A 17,342-nucleotide genomic window follows, 5' to 3' on the forward strand; every position below is an offset into this window, starting at 1 on the left:
ATATAATGCAGGGATAACACTACACACAGTGATTTTCCCCTATAGCTGCTATAAAACACAGTTTGCGCCTAAATTTAGTGCCCCCCCTCTCTTTTTTACCCTATTGAGCCTGGAAACTGCAGGGGAGAGCTTTGGGAGCGTCCTTCCAGTGGAGCTGTGAGAGGAAATGGCACCAGTGTGCTGAGGGAGATAGCCCCGCCCCTTTTCTCGGCGGGCTTCTCCCGCTTTTTTAAGGATATCTTTGGCAGGGGATTTTACACATATATAGTTCTACTGACTATATTATGTGTTTTTTTGCCAAGATAAGGTAACCTTACTGCAGCCCAGGGCACCCCCCCCCCCCCCCCCCCCCCCCCCCCCCAGCGCCCGGCCCCCATCAGTGACCGGAGTGTGTGGTGTGCATAGGAAGCAATGGCGCACAGCTGCAGTGCTGTGCGCTACCTTAATGAAGACCAGAGTCTTCAGCCGCCGATTTTCTGGACGTTCTTCTTGCTTCTGGCTCTGCAAGGAGGACGGCGGCGCGGCTCCGGGACCGGACGACCGAGGCTGGGCCTGTGTTCGATCCCTCTGGAGCTAATGGTGTCCAGTAGCCTAAGAAGCCCAAGCTAGCTGCAAGCAGGTAGGTTCGCTTCTCTCCCCTACGTCCCTCGTAGCAGTGAGTCTGTTGCCAGCAGATCTCACTGAAAATAAAAAACCTAAATATACACTTTCTAAGAGCTCAGGAGAGCCCCTAGTGTGCAACCAGCTCGGCCGGGCACACAATTCTAACTGAGGTCTGGAGGAGGGGCATAGAGGGAGGAGCCAGTGCACACCCGGTAGTCCTAAATCTTTCTTAGATGTGCCCAGTCTCCTGCGGAGCCGCTATTCCCCATGGTCCTTACGGAGTCCCCAGCATCCACTAGGACGTCAGAGAAATAAATAAATTCAAGATGGATGAGAAACAAATGTTTTTATTTAATACTCAAAGAAACGTTCAGAAGTAACAAAAATAAATAGTCACACAATGATTGGTCCATGCGTACAGCACTCGCGTTCTCACCACTAATCTCTCCAGCGCCACACAACGGCTGGTGGCTGGTTCTGTGGCGGGCTGTGGAAGTATTGCGTGGTAAATCCCAGTATGTAAGCACAGCCTAATCTGCTACAGGCAGCTGTAATGTTCTATAAATACTAGACTAAAAAATAAAAAAAACCTAGATATACTAAATAATACATTAAAAACTGTAATGTACCCTTTTTGCTACAACCCACCTCTGAATATACAGACCACAGGGGACCGTGGAGAGAATGGAGTCGCGCGTTAGATGCCCGTTCCGCAGACGTGTACAGATGTAACCTCTGGTATCAAATGGCCCACTAAACCCAGCACTCAAATTACTACAACACTGTGAAGCAACGCCGTATACAGGATGTGCATAAAGGACAAGTTTCCATACTGTGACAGGAGCAAGGACTGATAAGAGGGTGCGTATTTTATTAATTTTAAAGGGTAAATGTAGCTTTAAAGCAGTGGTTTAAACTTCAGTCCCCAAGTACCCCCAACAGGACATGTTTTCAGGGTGGAATAATTTTTCTATAATAAAGTTTAGCGGGCCTTTATGCCAACACAGCACAGAACTACATGTGATGGCTAGTCAGATATACAAGTATATAAATACCTTCCGGTCAGTAATAACACTGCTCGTCTACGATGACAGCCTGGCGCTATATCCACTACACTGTTTCACACCCTTCAGGCAACGGGTAATTTAACACTTCCAAGACAGCCACGTAACCCTGCCCCACTTCAAAGAGTAGATTGTAAAAATATAAATATATGCATCAATAAATTAATTTTAAAAAACACAAGAGACAGTCATGAGATTCAAGTTTTGGAAGCTATAAGCAGCTCGGGCGAACGCCCCCGGCAAAATGCTACGGACCAGTCAGAGGCGAAACGTGCAAAAACGTGTTACATGACAGTGTACCCATCACCTACATAGGGTGGAGACAAGAATAAATTTCTGGACGTTTCATGAGGCACTAGTGACCTGACTGAGGCGCTTAGTGACACACCGAAGTTAACAAAATGGCCGCCTCCGCCCAATGTAAGGCACACTATAAAGCGAGAAATAAAATATATGGCTCTTTTGGAGACAGCGCATTCATTATTAGGAGGATCTCCTAAATAGTTTTACCTCAGCTAATGCCCGGACCCAGACTGGAGACTGGTGACAGAAAATGGAGCCGGCCCTGTCCGATAAGTACCAGACGGCACCAGAACCATAGTCTGGCCAGTAACTCTTCCACAGACCGTGTTCACCCATCTAATACGCCCGAGCGTCCAGATTCAGATTTTGGGGGTACCATTAGCACCAGAAATGTTAATGTTGGAGAAAGTAAGTAATGATTCAGAGCACAAAATGGAGGCTCATTTATATACCGCTAACCTGTACCCAGCGCACTTAGGGGCAGTTTCTCTTAGGCGAGAGGTTCCATTACAATGTACAGGTGGCGCGCGCTGGCTCCTGTACGGGTACAAGCAAATATAAGCCATGTTTTACCGCCCTAATATCCCGTCTCGTTCCTTGCCGTTAATGGAATATGGCGCTTCCTCACGGTTAGAGGAATCTGGCGCTTGTACTCGTGTAGGGGGGCTTTTTTGGTCTCCTATCACCAGAAGCTCAGTGATGCCGCGCACTGGAGCTCACCGGCCCAGTCCTCTGTCACCGTCCATGCTTCTTACTGTGCTGCCAAACAGCATCTGAAAGTAGACGCATATTCCAAGAACAAAAGGTCAGAACATCCCCCGGCTATCACACCCAGGCAGCCCTTCCAGGATAATGGCCCGGGGTCACATTACGCCGCTAACCCAGCTTTTACTGGCCCCAACATGCCAGACATTATGTTCCAATAGCTCCTAAATGCTTTCTGCTCACACACAGACACACAAGGAGATTGGGGACAAGGTCAGCCAAGCAGACGATTAGCAGGACCCGTATCACGGCGCACAGAAGCCAGGAGGTGACAGCCGGTAACAGGACAGAGACGAGCCGGAGTTCAGTAATGGACTAATACTCGTGTACTGCAAAAGCTGCGCCAGCTTCAGGACAGATCACATGGTTACAGGGAGCTCGCAGCACTTCTGCTCATCCGTCACCAAGATGGAGCTCAGGTTACGGAACTACCAGATAATAGTACAGGGACAACGGACAGCTCTGCAGCGATATCGCCTTAATCCAGCGAACCACGAACAGCCTGGTCTTTAAATATCCGATACCGCAAAGCATCTACAGTCACTACAATTCCAGCACAATAAACCTGGTACACTCAGGTTATAAATATAAACTTTTACATGTGTATTCGTCAGTTACATTATACGTAGATATAACATACACTCTATGTATCACTAGTGTCATTTGTAGTTCAGGTAGCTGAACGCTAAAACTTGTACCTGTATGGTATGGGTGTAGTATGCTATGCCGGCTGCCGGGCTCCCGGCGGGCCAGCATACCGGCGCCGGAATCCTGACCGCCGGGCGAGTGCAAAGGAGCCCCTTGCGGGCTCGCTGCGGGCACGGTGGTGCGCTACGCGCGCCACGCTATCTATTCTCCCTCCAGGGGAGTCGTGGACCCCCAAGAGGGAGAAAAGGTGTCGGGATTCCGGCCCCGGTATACTGTGTGCCGGGATCCCAACAGCCGGCAAACCTAAATACCACCCGTATGGTATATCTGTGGCCTCCACCCCTAGTATACAGGTAGTGACTCTCTGAGCTGTTGCAGACCTACAAGCCCCAGCCTCTAGCTGGCAGGATATGCTGTTACTTGTAGTACCACAGGTGCCATATAGCTACAAAACTGCACAGGTTGTATGCATAGACTATTCATATCAGGCTCCGCCAGCCACGTGTTCTACCCATGTAGTGTCAATACTTTCACATTGATTTGCCCTATGCACCCCAGCGATGGTACTCCGCAGGCTGCTCTGGGGAAACTTACATTAGCAAAAACAAACACAAAGAGAGGATGTGCATTTAAATGAACACTAATAGCAGCAGCTTTGGTTTGTAGAGTCTGAGGAGGGAGGACGTACTCCCTCTCCCCATAGAATATGAGCAATCGTCCCACTCCAGGCCTAGAGCCCGATTCTCCAGTCCAGGGGACATAATGCAGCACTGGATGACCCCTCCGATGGGATGTCCGTCACATAGTCTCTCATCCACGGACCACGAGAATATGAAGCATGGCATCAGGCCAACGCTCCCGACGCATTTCTCTTGCGGAGATCCCCATCTCGCATCTGTATCCGAAATGAAGTTTCCAGGGATTGTCGTGGAATAAGAATAGGTTTAAAATGCAGTGCAATGAGGTGCTGTACAGACAGGGCGGCGCCATACTTCACATTGTTCTTCCTTGTTAGTCCTCCTGGGACCGGCAGGAGGACCGAACCACCACGGCTTGGAGTTGTGTAGGTGAATGGCTGTTCTGGAAAGGAGGGGAGTCAGATAACATCCTGGAGAGAAAGAGAGAGAGATTTACGTTAAGATGGGACTACTCCGGTTTGTGTCTTCAGCAGGAACCTACAGCGATTTAATGGCAGTAAGGTACAGCCAATTGCCTAACGCCTATCAATCCACTGGGAACCAATGACATCACTGAGGCACGGGGAAGCACAGCTATTTTGTGCCTCAAGACTCAGGGAGGTCACAGGTTCTCTCTGAGCGGATATTTCAATCAGGAAACAACGCGCTGAATCAACTGTATAAACAGAGTACAGTAGGTATACAATTAGCATAATCCTATTCCAGTCCAACGAGAGAAAGGCGTGTGCTTCCAGCCTGCAGGAGAACTGGTTTGGGCAACGTTTCTGGTAATGCTTCCTACCTGACGCACTTTCCATGGCAGGTGACTCAGACATCACACCCTGCCATCTAAGTGTGACACAAACCCAGCGTCATCTCCGGCCTGACACGAGAGAGAGTGACTGAGCCAATTTACCGGTATTACTGCAATTCCTGCCACATCACCGGTCAGATGCCGTGTAATATGGCTGCAGCAAATTCAGCATCTCCGATGGGATTTAGGTCAAATAATGAGATCGTTACCACGTCACCCAAAGCTTTAACGTAGACTCACCACGCACAGCAGAGCCGACGCACCATTCACGAGAACGTAACCTTTCACTAGGAACTACAGTAGTGACAGCCTAATCCATTGGGCATAGTGAAAGCTGGTGCCCAGTTATCAAAACATAATCCAGGCCAGTGATTGGCTAAAATGTTCCTTAGATACAATATATTCTAGCCTACCAAAGGTCTGTCTCCCACTGGGAAATGTAGTGGAAGAGCGGACACATCACGTACAGGCAGGACCACCCACAGGGTCCTCCTACGGCGATTTAATGGCAGTAGGGAGGCCGTATACCCCAGACGTTACCTCCAACTTGCTGGTATCTTCTAGACTGCGATTCTTGGCTCTCACGGTGTTGGACAGCAGAACGCGTTGCTCGGAATCCTCATTCTGAGGAAGACAGCAGACGTTTCCAACGGCGAGGTCAGAAGCGGCTTTCACCTCTAGGGGGTTCGGCTTTTGTTCTGGTATTCGGGCTACCCGGAACCTGGAGGTCAAAGCATGATCAAGTTATCACATCTGGAGTGTATGGTTGCTGGGACGATCAGAATCACAACGATCACCCAGCTGCTCGTTTGCATTTTACCTGGATAATGTACGACACTAAAGAGCCGCCAGGGGTCCTACGTACAGCCATGGCAGCCATGTTGTGGGCGGAGCCAATATAAGGAGTAAGCAGACTATGAATATATTAGGAACAAGGGACAATACTGAGGTATATGGTGCTAGCAGCTAACGAATGGATAGGCTGCAATCTCCCGAGCATCGGCTCCGCCCACAGGACAACCGCCACCATTATTCCTGCATTTACAAGTTGTCGCTTCCAAAGAATAAACTGTATAACATTATTATGCAGCAACACAACAGGAAGTGGATCTAGCCAACTGTCAGGAATTAGCCGCAGGTGATTGGACAGGAACTTGGACGTTGACAGCCTGTGATTGGTTACTCTGAGGGGTCATCTCCTTTTGGAATGTATTCTGGTAACGATAATCACACTGCACAACGACATACATCTGTTATATGATCTTCCCTAGAACTTGTCACATAGTGACCTGTGCTATCATCTATGCAAAATAATTTCACTACGTCGCCCCCCGCCCTCCCCACAGACAGAGCTGGTACACGTAACTGGTTTTCCCTGGGGCTCTGTCTGCCTGTTTTATAATACAGAACCAGCAAACCAATTTTGATCACCACCTTTATATAATTTCTAATCTGAAAGCTTGGCGGGAGAACCAGTCCGCTCCCCGGCTATTCAAACATATATTCTCAAAATTCTAGACAGTCTTTTTAAGACATACAGTCACTTTAACCATTATCATGTTATTCCCTCCCCCATTTTAGGTTCTTTAAGAGACACTTACCTGCCCACAGAGAGGATGGTGATCTCTCCAGCCCTGGCAGCTTTGGCCCCAGGTCTACCGGCTTTGGCAGCGGCAGCAGGAACCGGTTCAGGCTGCGGAGATGCAAATTCCCCTGGCCACTTCTTCTGGCTGCAACGAGAGCAACACGTTCCGGAGCGGGAGGCTGTACCCTGGACGGTGTGCAGGTGATGCTGGTGTTTGCAGAGGTTTGGCATTTGGGGGAGGAGGTGCAGCCTGCTGGGCAGGGGAAGAAGAGCGGGGGGTCACAATCACTTGGCATACCATACAATTGGCCAAAATATTTAATCACAGTGAGAGAAAATCTGGAGACGGACCCTCTAGTGCAGGCCTGGCCAACCTGTGGCTCTCCAGCTGTTGTGAAACTACACATCCCAGGGGTGGTCTTCAGGTTGCCGGCTGTCGGGATCCCGGCGCACAGTATACCAGCGCCGGAATCCCGACAGCCGGCATACCGACACTTTTTCTCCCTTGTGGAGGTCCACGACCCCCCTGGAGAGAGAATAAATAGCGTGCAGCGCGCCACCGTGCCCGCAAGGGGCTCATTTGCGCTTGCCGCGCTGTCAGTATACCGGTGGTCGGCCTTCCGGCGCCGGTATGCTGGTCGCCGGGAGCCCGGCCGCCGGCATACCATACTACACGCCATCCCAGCATGCTCTGTCTCAGTTTAGCATTCCTTAATAGCAAAACTGTGGCAGAGCATGATGGGACTTCACAACACCTGGAGAGCCACAGGTTGGCCTGGCCTGCTCTAGTACAAGACACACACAGACTCCCTGCAGTTTCTTAACCAAGATTACCTCAATGACCCAAGTCCTAAAAACATCAATTAATACATTCTGCTAATAATAATTGTGGCCGGAGAGACTAGCCAGCCACACGTGTAATGGCGTCTGCGGCACTGAAGGGGTTAACCATCGTGCCCAGCGCCATGTTGCGGACTGTTTAAAAGTTTGTTGAATCATGTGTTTTACTTTTAACATGTCATATGTAGTGCTCTGTGCACCATTGCAGGAAGGCATGTTTAACTGTATCTATTTTATATTCAAGACAGGCTTAGTGTATATTTAAAGGAAAAATGCAGTTACTATAGATGTCTGAATACGCATCTCTTATCCTCTGGAAATAGGAAGTGGCATGCTAATGGCCCTGTTCTATCAGAGAGGTGTGAAGGACAATACCTTTTGATGTGTAAGTTCCTTAGGAGAGATGCTAATCATTGGGTTTATGGGCTTGGATTTGATATACGATCCCTGAATGGAAGATAAAGGAAGGAAGACTGTTTGTTTGTATTGTAGCCATTCCTGTTGTAATCTTAAACACTGGGATTGCCTGGAGATGTGAATGACCAGAAACATCTGTATTTTGAAGATATGTGATAAATTTATCAATAGTGAATGTTAATCTGATACCAAACGTTGTCTGGGTGACAGGAAGGAGGATATTGTTTTATTGCACTTATATCCTTGTAAAATGTAATTTATTGGTATTTTGTAAAATAACCTGATTGGTTGGAGAAGACAGGGAGGGCTTACCCCCCTGTGGTACTGTGTGGAAAACTGACATAAAAAGGAGACCTGCGTGCCTCCAGAGTTGTAGTTGTAACATCTTCTTCTGCTGAAAACATCTAATTGTATGCTGTTGCCCCTAGCAATAGGGAAGAGCCTTTTTAAAGGTTATTTGAGCAATAAACATCTTTGCCTCAAGACTGCTTCATCTTGTGACCAACAGGGTTAGGCCAAACCTAGCCCCGTCCTCCGGCTGTCCAGGGAAGCACCTAGCGTCTCCAAGCTCCGCCTTCCGCCAGCTACCGGTAGAGGCCTAGCAAGTGGCTAGTGGGGATTCGTCAGCACCACACAGGGGTGGTAAGGCAGTGCGTCGGCACATACAGAGCAGAACCGTGGTTCCAAACGCCACGGCAGGTTAGGAGTTTGGTGGTGGCAGCGAGAACCCGCCCACAGCGCAGTGGGTGGAGTCAGTAACAGGCGGTTACTGACGGTAAGCGGGAATCCCCTATGTGGTCAGGCCTCGTGCGGCTTGACCTTCCATTCTGTGCGCAGCCAACGGGACGCGAAAGCGGCGAGTGCTTTCGTACGGTACCGTCCTGTCACAGAAATTGGTGGCATAGTGGTGGGATAATCCCAGGCGGCTTTTCATCACCCGATTGGAGAAGCCGAGTTACTCAGGAGAGGAGTAACTGCAGCGCAAGAGGACGCACAAGATGGCGGAATTCAGCGGAATGTCCAAGGATGATCTGGAGATCGTATGCCAGGAGAAGGGTGTGGATATCCCTTTCAACGCGTCCAGGAGCGTCATGCAGGCGGCGCTCAGGAGCTGGGAGGAGTCTCATCGGGTGGAGGTGGAAAACACTGACGGCGTCAGCATCGCAGAGGACGACCCAACAGTGGACCTTCGCACAAAACCGGTGAGAACCACAAGCCCCGCCCTCTCTCACAACAGCCATGTTTCCCAGCAATCCCTAGCAGGGCCAGGATCCCAACGTCCCAGGGGGGGCGACCCGGATACCCTAGCAGATCGGCTAGCGGAATTGGGGGAAAGGGCAACGGAGCAAGAACGCATGCTTGTCATTCGGATGTGGCATGCGGAGCGGGCATCACAGGCAGTGGTACCCCGGGAGCCGTTGTCAGCTGTTGTACACAGATCAGGACTTGGAGACCTATCGAGGAGTGGCGACGGAGGACTGCGGGAACTACGACGAAGTCGCGAAGGCCCTCCTCCAGCGATTCTTCATCACTCCAGAGTCTTACAGGAAGAAGTTCAGAGACTTGCCCAAGAATCCTAGCAGCACCCATGAGCAGTTCGCCACCCAGCTGCGGCAGTACGTGGTGAAGTGGGTGAAGGATTCGGAAGCCACTACATGGGACGCACTGATCGACCTGATCTGCAGGGAGCAGTTCTACCGCAGGTGCGCCCAAGAAGTGAAGGAGTGGGTGCTAGATCGGGAGCCACCCAGCTTAAAAATGGCTGCCCAATTAGCCGACAAATATGTGGCAATTCGGCCACGGGGGCAGAAGCGCCCCGCCAGCAGCCAGCTCCAACAGACTGTACCACCAAGGGGACCACCCTCTTCAGCTCATTACCCCCAAAGACAAGCATCTTCCAACCCGGGTGCTCTTGGCCAGCAACCGCACCGCAGCGTCCCTGCAACTGATCAGAGATCATCGGTGCCACGACTGGAGAAGAAGTGCTACGGCTGTGGGAAAATCGGACATCTGAGGATGAACTGTCCTGCATCCCAAGCACCCCAGACTCGTGCCCCAAATCCGAGTGCTGGAGCCCGGCTCGCTTGTTTGACGAGAGGAGATGAGCCTACAGAGACTGTTCCCCCTCCAGTCAGTCCGATGGAGTGTGGCGAGAGACAGGTGCACTCTGCGGAGAGAGTCACCTGCATGGCCAAACAGCCCCTACACAACATGTGGAGGCACCTGCAGCCAGTCCACGTGGGACCCCTGCAGGGAGAAGGCCTAAGAGACTCTGGGGCCTCAATCACTGTGGTGAGCCCCCACCTTATAGATCCTGCTGCAGTATTGCAGGGTCGCACTGCCACGGTCACCCTGGCAGAAGGAACAGAAAAAGCGGTTCCCATGGCAAGAGTCTACCTGGACTGGGGAGCTGGACCAGAGTTGCGAGAAGTTGCCGTCATGGATGGTCTCCCAACTGATGTGGTCCTAGGAAATGATCTGGGTGGTGGGATCGTCACTATGTTTGTTGGCGCCATTCCCCGGAGTCAAGTTCCAAAACCACCATTGACATCAGCTACTCCAGCACAGCCCAGCCCAGAGGAAAAGACTACAGATGCTAGACAACTGCCAGCACAGCCAACCACAGCATCAACCAGCCCAGAGGAAAAGATTACAGCGGCTAGATCAGTACATCGACCCCGCATGCCTTTTGCCTCTGGTATGCCTACGTCCCCTAGCTACGCAGAGGATGTCGGTTCCAGCTCGTGTGATCCTGTGGGGGTGCCCAATGATGCTCCTGACCCAAGTGGTTTGCCAACTCCGGCGGTGAGTATGAGAAACCACACTGACTTTTCCATGACTGACCCCTACCAGACTGACCCTAGTAGTCCCCACCTGGATCCCCCTGTAGAGTGTCCCAATTTAGGAGAGATTGAGGGCCACAGGCAGGAGTTTAGGGAGGCTCAACTCTCTGACCCATCCCCAAAAGGCATGAGGCGCCACTCTGGCAGCGGCCTTGACAGGGTTGGGGCAGGAAGTTTGACCTGGCGGGAAGGGTTAAGGTACAGGGTAGCCAGGAAAGTGGGAGGGGATAGACCAGATAGGGAATGTGTCCAACTGGTCCCCTCAGGGAACGTTCCTGCGCAACCGGTGTCGGTTGCCAGCGAAACCCCTTTGGACAGCAACCCGGAGACAGACCGTACCCTGAAGTGCCTGACACAGAGCTTACCCTGGTCTGGAATGTCGGATGACGCCCAGACCAAATGTAAGGCTGGTGCCATGCGTTGGCAGCCGGGGCACTCCAGCGGTTGTGTTGTCTCTGGGCCTCTGCCCATAGGAGAACCCTTGCAGCAAGTTGCTGTGGACATAGCAGGTCCCCTGCCTGTGCACAGTAGATCGGGGAAGACACGCAGCCTCCCTGTAGTTGATGCCACACAGGATCCAGAGGCTGGTGGTCTGGCCGCCATCACTGTGGCACAGGTAGCGGACGAGGAGGAAGGAGTAGGCCTAGGTGACAGGGTAGGTTTCCCGAGTCATAGGTCGACAGTGGAGGATTGGAGGGCAGGTCTGACAGTTAGGGCAGACAGTTGCCAGAAAGGTATGACGGAGGTGCAGTGCCTGGGGCACCATGTGGGAGGAGACAGGGGTAGGCCCAACCCAGAGGGGGTGGAGGCAACCAGAGGCCGTCCCCGACCCACATCACCCAGACCGGTACTGACCTTAATACCTGTAAGGCCCTACGGACATGTTGTCATTAACTTTAGTCCTGTAGTGAACCCCTTGACAGAGATGGCTAGGAAGGGCATTCCCAAGTCAGTGGACTTTGCACCCGCTTGCGAGTTGGCATTCCAGTCATTGAAGGAGGCTCGGGTACCCGCTCCAGTGCTGATGGCGCACATTCTTGACCAGGACTGTGTGTTACGAACTATTGCGCCACTGCACGGACTGGGAGCAGTACAGAGCCAGAAAGAGCCATATGGGCAGGAGCACCCTGTGGCCTGGTTGAGCAGTATACTGCTATTGTGGGAGCTGGGGTATGCCACAATTGGGACACCTTGGGTGGCACTTGTTTGTAACCGGCCTCCCACCGTGGTGACTTACCACCTACCTGTTAGGTGGCTGCAACCTACCTTGGGGGAATTGGACAGACTTTTGTGGTGGAGCCTTGAACTTGGACTTCAGGTGGACTATTTGAACATTGTGCACCCACGAAGAGAGGCCCACTGCACTATGGATGAACTGTCTAGGCCGGAGCCTACACACCCTAGGTAGCGTCCCCTTCAACACAAGGGACTGCGGGACCAGGACCCAAATCGTTGGGACATGGGTCCCTGGTTGACCCGCTTGAATGGGGGGGAAGGAATGTGGCCGGAGAGACTAGCCAGCCACACGTGTAATGGCGTCTGCGGCACTGAAGGGGTTAACCATCGTGCCCAGCGCCATGTTGCGGACTGTTTAAAAGTTTGTTGAATCATGTGTTTTACTTTTAACATGTCATATGTAGTGCTCTGTGCACCATTGCAGGAAGGCATGTTTAACTGTATCTATTTTATATTCAAGACAGGCTTGGTGTATATTTAAAGGAAAAATGCAGTTACTATAGATGTCTGAATACGCATCTCTTATCCTCTGGAAATAGGAAGTGGCATGCTAATGGCCCTGTTCTATCAGAGAGGTGTGAAGGACAATACCTTTTGATGTGTAAGTTCCTTAGGAGAGATGCTAATCATTGGGTTTATGGGCTTGGATTTGATATACGATCCCTGAATGGAAGATAAAGGAAGGAAGACTGTTTGTTTGTATTGTAGCCATTCCTGTTGTAATCTTAAACACTGGGATTGCCTGGAGATGTGAATGACCAGAAACATCTGTATTTTGAAGATATGTGATAAATTTATCAATAGTGAATGTTAATCTGATACCAAACGTTGTCTGGGTGACAGGAAGGAGGATATTGTTTTATTGCACTTATATCCTTGTAAAATGTAATTTATTGGTATTTTGTAAAATAACCTGATTGGTTGGAGAAGACAGGGAGGGCTTACCCCCCTGTGGTACTGTGTGGAAAACTGACATAAAAAGGAGACCTGCGTGCCTCCAGAGTTGTAGTTGTAACATCTTCTTCTGCTGAAAACATCTAATTGTATGCTGTTGCCCCTAGCAATAGGGAAGAGCCTTTTTAAAGGTTATTTGAGCAATAAACATCTTTGCCTCAAGACTGCTTCATCTTGTGACCAACAGGGTTAGGCCAAACCTAGCCCCGTCCTCCGGCTGTCCAGGGAAGCACCTAGCGTCTCCAAGCTCCGCCTTCCGCCAGCTACCGGTAGAGGCCTAGCAAGTGGCTAGTGGGGATTCGTCAGCACCACACAGGGGTGGTAAGGCAGTGCGTCGGCACATACAGAGCAGAACCGTGGTTCCAAACGCCACGGCAGGTTAGGAGTTTGGTGGTGGCAGCGAGAACCCGCCCACAGCGCAGTGGGTGGAGTCAGTAACAGGCGGTTACTGACGGTAAGCGGGAATCCCCTATGTGGTCAGGCCTCGTGCGGCTTGACCTTCCATTCTGTGCGCAGCCAACGGGACGCGAAAGCGGCGAGTGCTTTCGTACGGTACCGTCCTGTCATAATAATACTAATACTTAGAATACTAATAATACTATTATTATTATTATGATGATGTACTGTGTGGAAGCGGCCAGGATAGAGGGATATATAGGATTTGTCCCTCTGTACAGTGGTTTTGCCCTAACGTGACCGCAGTAGTGAGGTACACTGATACCCGAGGCTTATGGAAAGAATCTGTATAGGCAGCGGCTCTTGCACGGCTGTAATTAGAGGGCTGCATTGTTCGGGAGGGTCTGGTTTCAGAGGATGGGTGTAACATTACCAAGGAGGCCGGGAAGAGAAGAAGGGGATGGATAAGGGCTGTCTGACAATGTCACCTTTAATTACACTCCTGGAAGCATTTGATAGAAAACAAGACTAATGTAACAGACTGTTACGCCTCAGAAGTGTTCCCCTCCCCCACATAATCAGCCATACTTTGTCTAATGTCTAACTGCTGCACTTTTATTTCGAGTCTCCTCCCCCATCCTCAAACCTCAAGATTCTGCTATTGTTGAGAATCAATTTAAATTTTCTTTGGATTCATAATATATACTGACATCACTGAGGCATGAGGTACTTTGTGCCTCATGCCTCAGTGATGTCACTGGCTGCTAGTGAACTGACAAGTTTAGGATTGGTTCAGCTCCCTGTGTGTAGGAGACCGATACACATTGGGAAGGATTTTGCAGATGGCTGACTATGCTCAGCCCACAAGATGGAGCACAGGGGGATGTGTAGGCTCTGCAGTCACTACGTAGGAGTCTCTTACCCTGGGAACGTCACTTACCTTTGGGGCGACTTGTTTCCTATCGTGGAGATCTGCTTGTTCTGATAATCCTTCAGTAATTCTTCCAGAGCAACAGCATTTTCTGGCGGAAGAGAGGAGACATGTGTGACCATGTGACATCAACAGGGCGACAGCCCTCCCTCCGCGCTCACAGCCTGGCGCCGCTAATCTATCTGCTCACACCATGGGAATGGCGGTCAGAAAGCCTGACCAGTAACAGGTACTAGCAGGAGCTAATACTCAGTCACTGCCCTCTCTGCACCTGAGGGACATTAAGTAGAGACCATATATCGCAGACATGATGGAAGCCGTGATCACCATGTATACCCCCTTAATAAACAATACAGTCTTTCATATAGCAGCTCAGATATCGGCTGCAAACAGAGGTGACCCCTCAATTAAGGCTGGTGGTACAGCCTGGCCAGAATAGGCTGTGGTCATATTGGGGCCTAAACTGTCCCAGTTTGTAAATCACGACTGCTGGGAGGATTGCATTAGCCGTCATTGGTACGGCATGCACTAATGGAGGAAAGGGTTACAGAAGATCTGCATCATGGTATTAGGTTCCCCTCTATATTGCGCACAATGTGGCAAACTGACCTTTCTTCTCCGTGATGAGACGCACAAGGACCCCAATGGTGTCTTCATTTCCATTCTCCTCCAACATGTCGGGAGGGATAATACCTGGCCAGACATATACAGAATTTTAATATTTGTGTAGACGAGAGACACAACACTTCACATTAGTGTACATTCTCCCTAACTGCAGTAATGGCCGAGGTACAGCACCAGGCCGCAGTAATCTGCAGATGTTCCCGCACTTTTACCTCAGACCATCCGTGCCAGCAACGTCAGGACAGAGCAGACGTAGGCCTGGATCCTGCACATATCTCAGTGTAGGCCTGAGTATATGACAGGAATGGAGGCTCATCGGTCAAGAGACTTGGATGAGGCGAATACCTGTCCTCTGCCATGCATGCATTATACACACATATATATTCTAATATATACAAACCTATAACAGACATATACACTAATATAAGCACACATAATACACTCATTATTACAATATATACATACACACGACTATAATAAAACACTTCTGTTCTCCCACACTAATCAGCATTTTAAACGAATTATCGTAAGGTTCCAAAAATTACTTTGTCTTGTTTAAAAAAACAAACAAACAAACATCGGATTCACAATGATTGTTTATTTCTGAATTTTCCCATAAAATTTGGACGATTTTGGCCAGCATAAACCAAGTCAAATAAAAGAAAATAATGGCAATTAGTATTTTTTTTTCTTATTATTTCAAATAAAACCTCTCATGAATACCTCAGGGCTGCTGTCACTGACCATCAGTCTGGATATAAACCTTCCCTGATATATATGGCAAGTCACGCTCCTACCACAGGCTCTGTTCACCCTAATAGCCCTTCTCTTCCCTCATGGCCCACAACGCGACTCTCATACCAGCTGATGTGAGGAATTCTCCCCACCCACACTGGGAGTATTAAATAGGATATCAGCTGTCCGCCTCCCCCCCCCTCCCCCCCCCAGCCCTCTAAGGGCGAGTCGGCCAATCCTGGGCTGACACAAATAGTGCGGGGTATCACATTTACGTCCCGTGTGACAGACGTTTCCGTCTATGGGGGCGTGTTAGAGCTAGGTAGGTACAGGCCGCGGAATGGAAAGCCCCGTAGCAACCACTAACATCAGAAGCTGGGGGTCTCCGGAAGCAGCGTTCCCATAGACACCATTACAGATCTCTCACTGTGTCACACTGCTTCAATGGGTATTCGGTCCCCCTGATGTAATGTCAGAGCCGCAGCTTCTCACATATGAAACAGAAACATTGTGGGAGAGGGTCCCCAAGCAGACCGCTCCCCGGAACACAATGATCACAGGAGGACGGAAGAAGATTGAGGGGTCTATGTACTAAGACTCGCAGAGAGATAAAGTGGAGAGGATAAAGTACCAGCCAATCAGCTCCTAACTGCCATGCCACAGGCTGTGTTTGAAAAATTGACAGGAGCTGATTAGCTGGTACTTTGGGGGAGATGTACTAAGCCTGAAAAGTGATAAATTTCACAGTGATAAACTGCCAGCCAATCAGCTCCTAACTACCATGTCACTGGCTGTGTTTGAAAAATGACAGTTAGGAGCCGATTGGCTGGTACTTTATCACCGTGATATTTATCACTTTTCAAGGCTTAGTACATCTGTCCCTATATCTCTGGCCACTTTAGCTCTCTCCAAGGCTTAGTACACTTGCACATACATTTACTAAGCAGTGATAAGAGTGGAGAGGTGAGCCAGTGGAGAAATTTCCCATCAACCAATCAGCAGCTCTGTATCATTTTATAGTATGCAAATTATAGATGTTACTTCAGTGCTGATTGGTTGCCATGGGCAACTTCTCCACTGGCTCACTTTTCCGCTCTTATCACTGCTTAGTAAATGTCCCCCTTAGTACCCTAATATAGAGACACTGGACTATAATAGGAGACTCTATGGTATAACCCATTACTAGCGCAGGTTAGGGAGCACTCACCGTCCTTCTCTGGGGCAGCCTCCGCATCCTGCTCCTTCTGCGCGGTGCAGTGATACCCTTTCTTCTTCAGCAGGTTACACAGGAAGATGCCGGACAGGCCCATCATGCAGAACACGGGCACTATGGCCAGGACGGCGTATTCCGTCCGGGAGTCCTCCCGCGTCCCCTTACGGGTGCTGTTCAGGGTGGACTTGGGGTCCGGCTTACCCTCAGCCTCCAGGGTCCGCGGAGAGCGATTTCTCAGCGTCCTCTGACCTGGAGGGAACCGGAGAAACACATTCACGAGTGAATATAAGTAAAACGGTGAGACACCAAGACCTTGGACCTACTTTATCCGAATTCACAGGTCAATACACATAAAATATAAGGGGCGGGATGTACTAATGTACATCGCCGCCCTGCGCCACGATACTGATCGCATATGTACTAACATATGCGATCAGCATTGCGGAGGACAGCTCTTCCGATAAGAGCTGTCCTCCGCGATGCGCAGCGGCAGCCTGACTTCCGGGATTCGGCCCCAGGAGTCAGTCTGCGCATGCGCGGGGTGACGGGGGCGGCCGCAGGGCATGCTGGGAGGGATCCGATCGGATCCCTCACACAGCGCCGCGGAGAGAAGCCCATAGGCTTCTATGGACGTACGCCAACTACAGCTGGCGTACCCCGCCGCTGCGCTGTCCTGCCGGCCGGGGCTTAGTAC

At 50.3% G+C, this 17,342-nt stretch overlaps 1 protein-coding gene across 2 annotated transcripts in view; it reads right to left on the reverse strand.

Moving 5' to 3' along the window:
• Positions 1–932: 932 nt before the first annotated feature.
• Positions 933–17,342, reverse strand: part of RELT (RELT TNF receptor) — a 45,236-nt gene continuing 28,826 nt past the window's right edge. The window contains exons 6-11 of one of the 2 annotated variants that reach the window (XM_063951201.1): positions 16,643–16,897; positions 14,686–14,769; positions 14,086–14,167; positions 6,476–6,709; positions 5,415–5,595; positions 933–4,491 (exon numbers count right to left, since the gene is read on the reverse strand). In XM_063951201.1, coding sequence (XP_063807271.1) covers positions 4,480–4,491; positions 5,415–5,595; positions 6,476–6,709; positions 14,086–14,167; positions 14,686–14,769; positions 16,643–16,897 — 848 coding nt within the window. In that variant the 3' untranslated portion in view covers positions 933–4,479. Of the gene's footprint in view, positions 4,492–5,414; positions 5,596–6,475; positions 6,713–14,085; positions 14,168–14,685; positions 14,770–16,642; positions 16,898–17,342 lie in introns of both variants that reach the window. The other variant, XM_063951199.1, reaches the window with a different exon arrangement.

The sequence above is a fragment of the Pseudophryne corroboree genome, chromosome 2 (genome assembly GCF_028390025.1).
Source record: "Pseudophryne corroboree isolate aPseCor3 chromosome 2, aPseCor3.hap2, whole genome shotgun sequence".
Lineage (NCBI taxonomy): Eukaryota > Metazoa > Chordata > Amphibia > Anura > Myobatrachidae > Pseudophryne > Pseudophryne corroboree.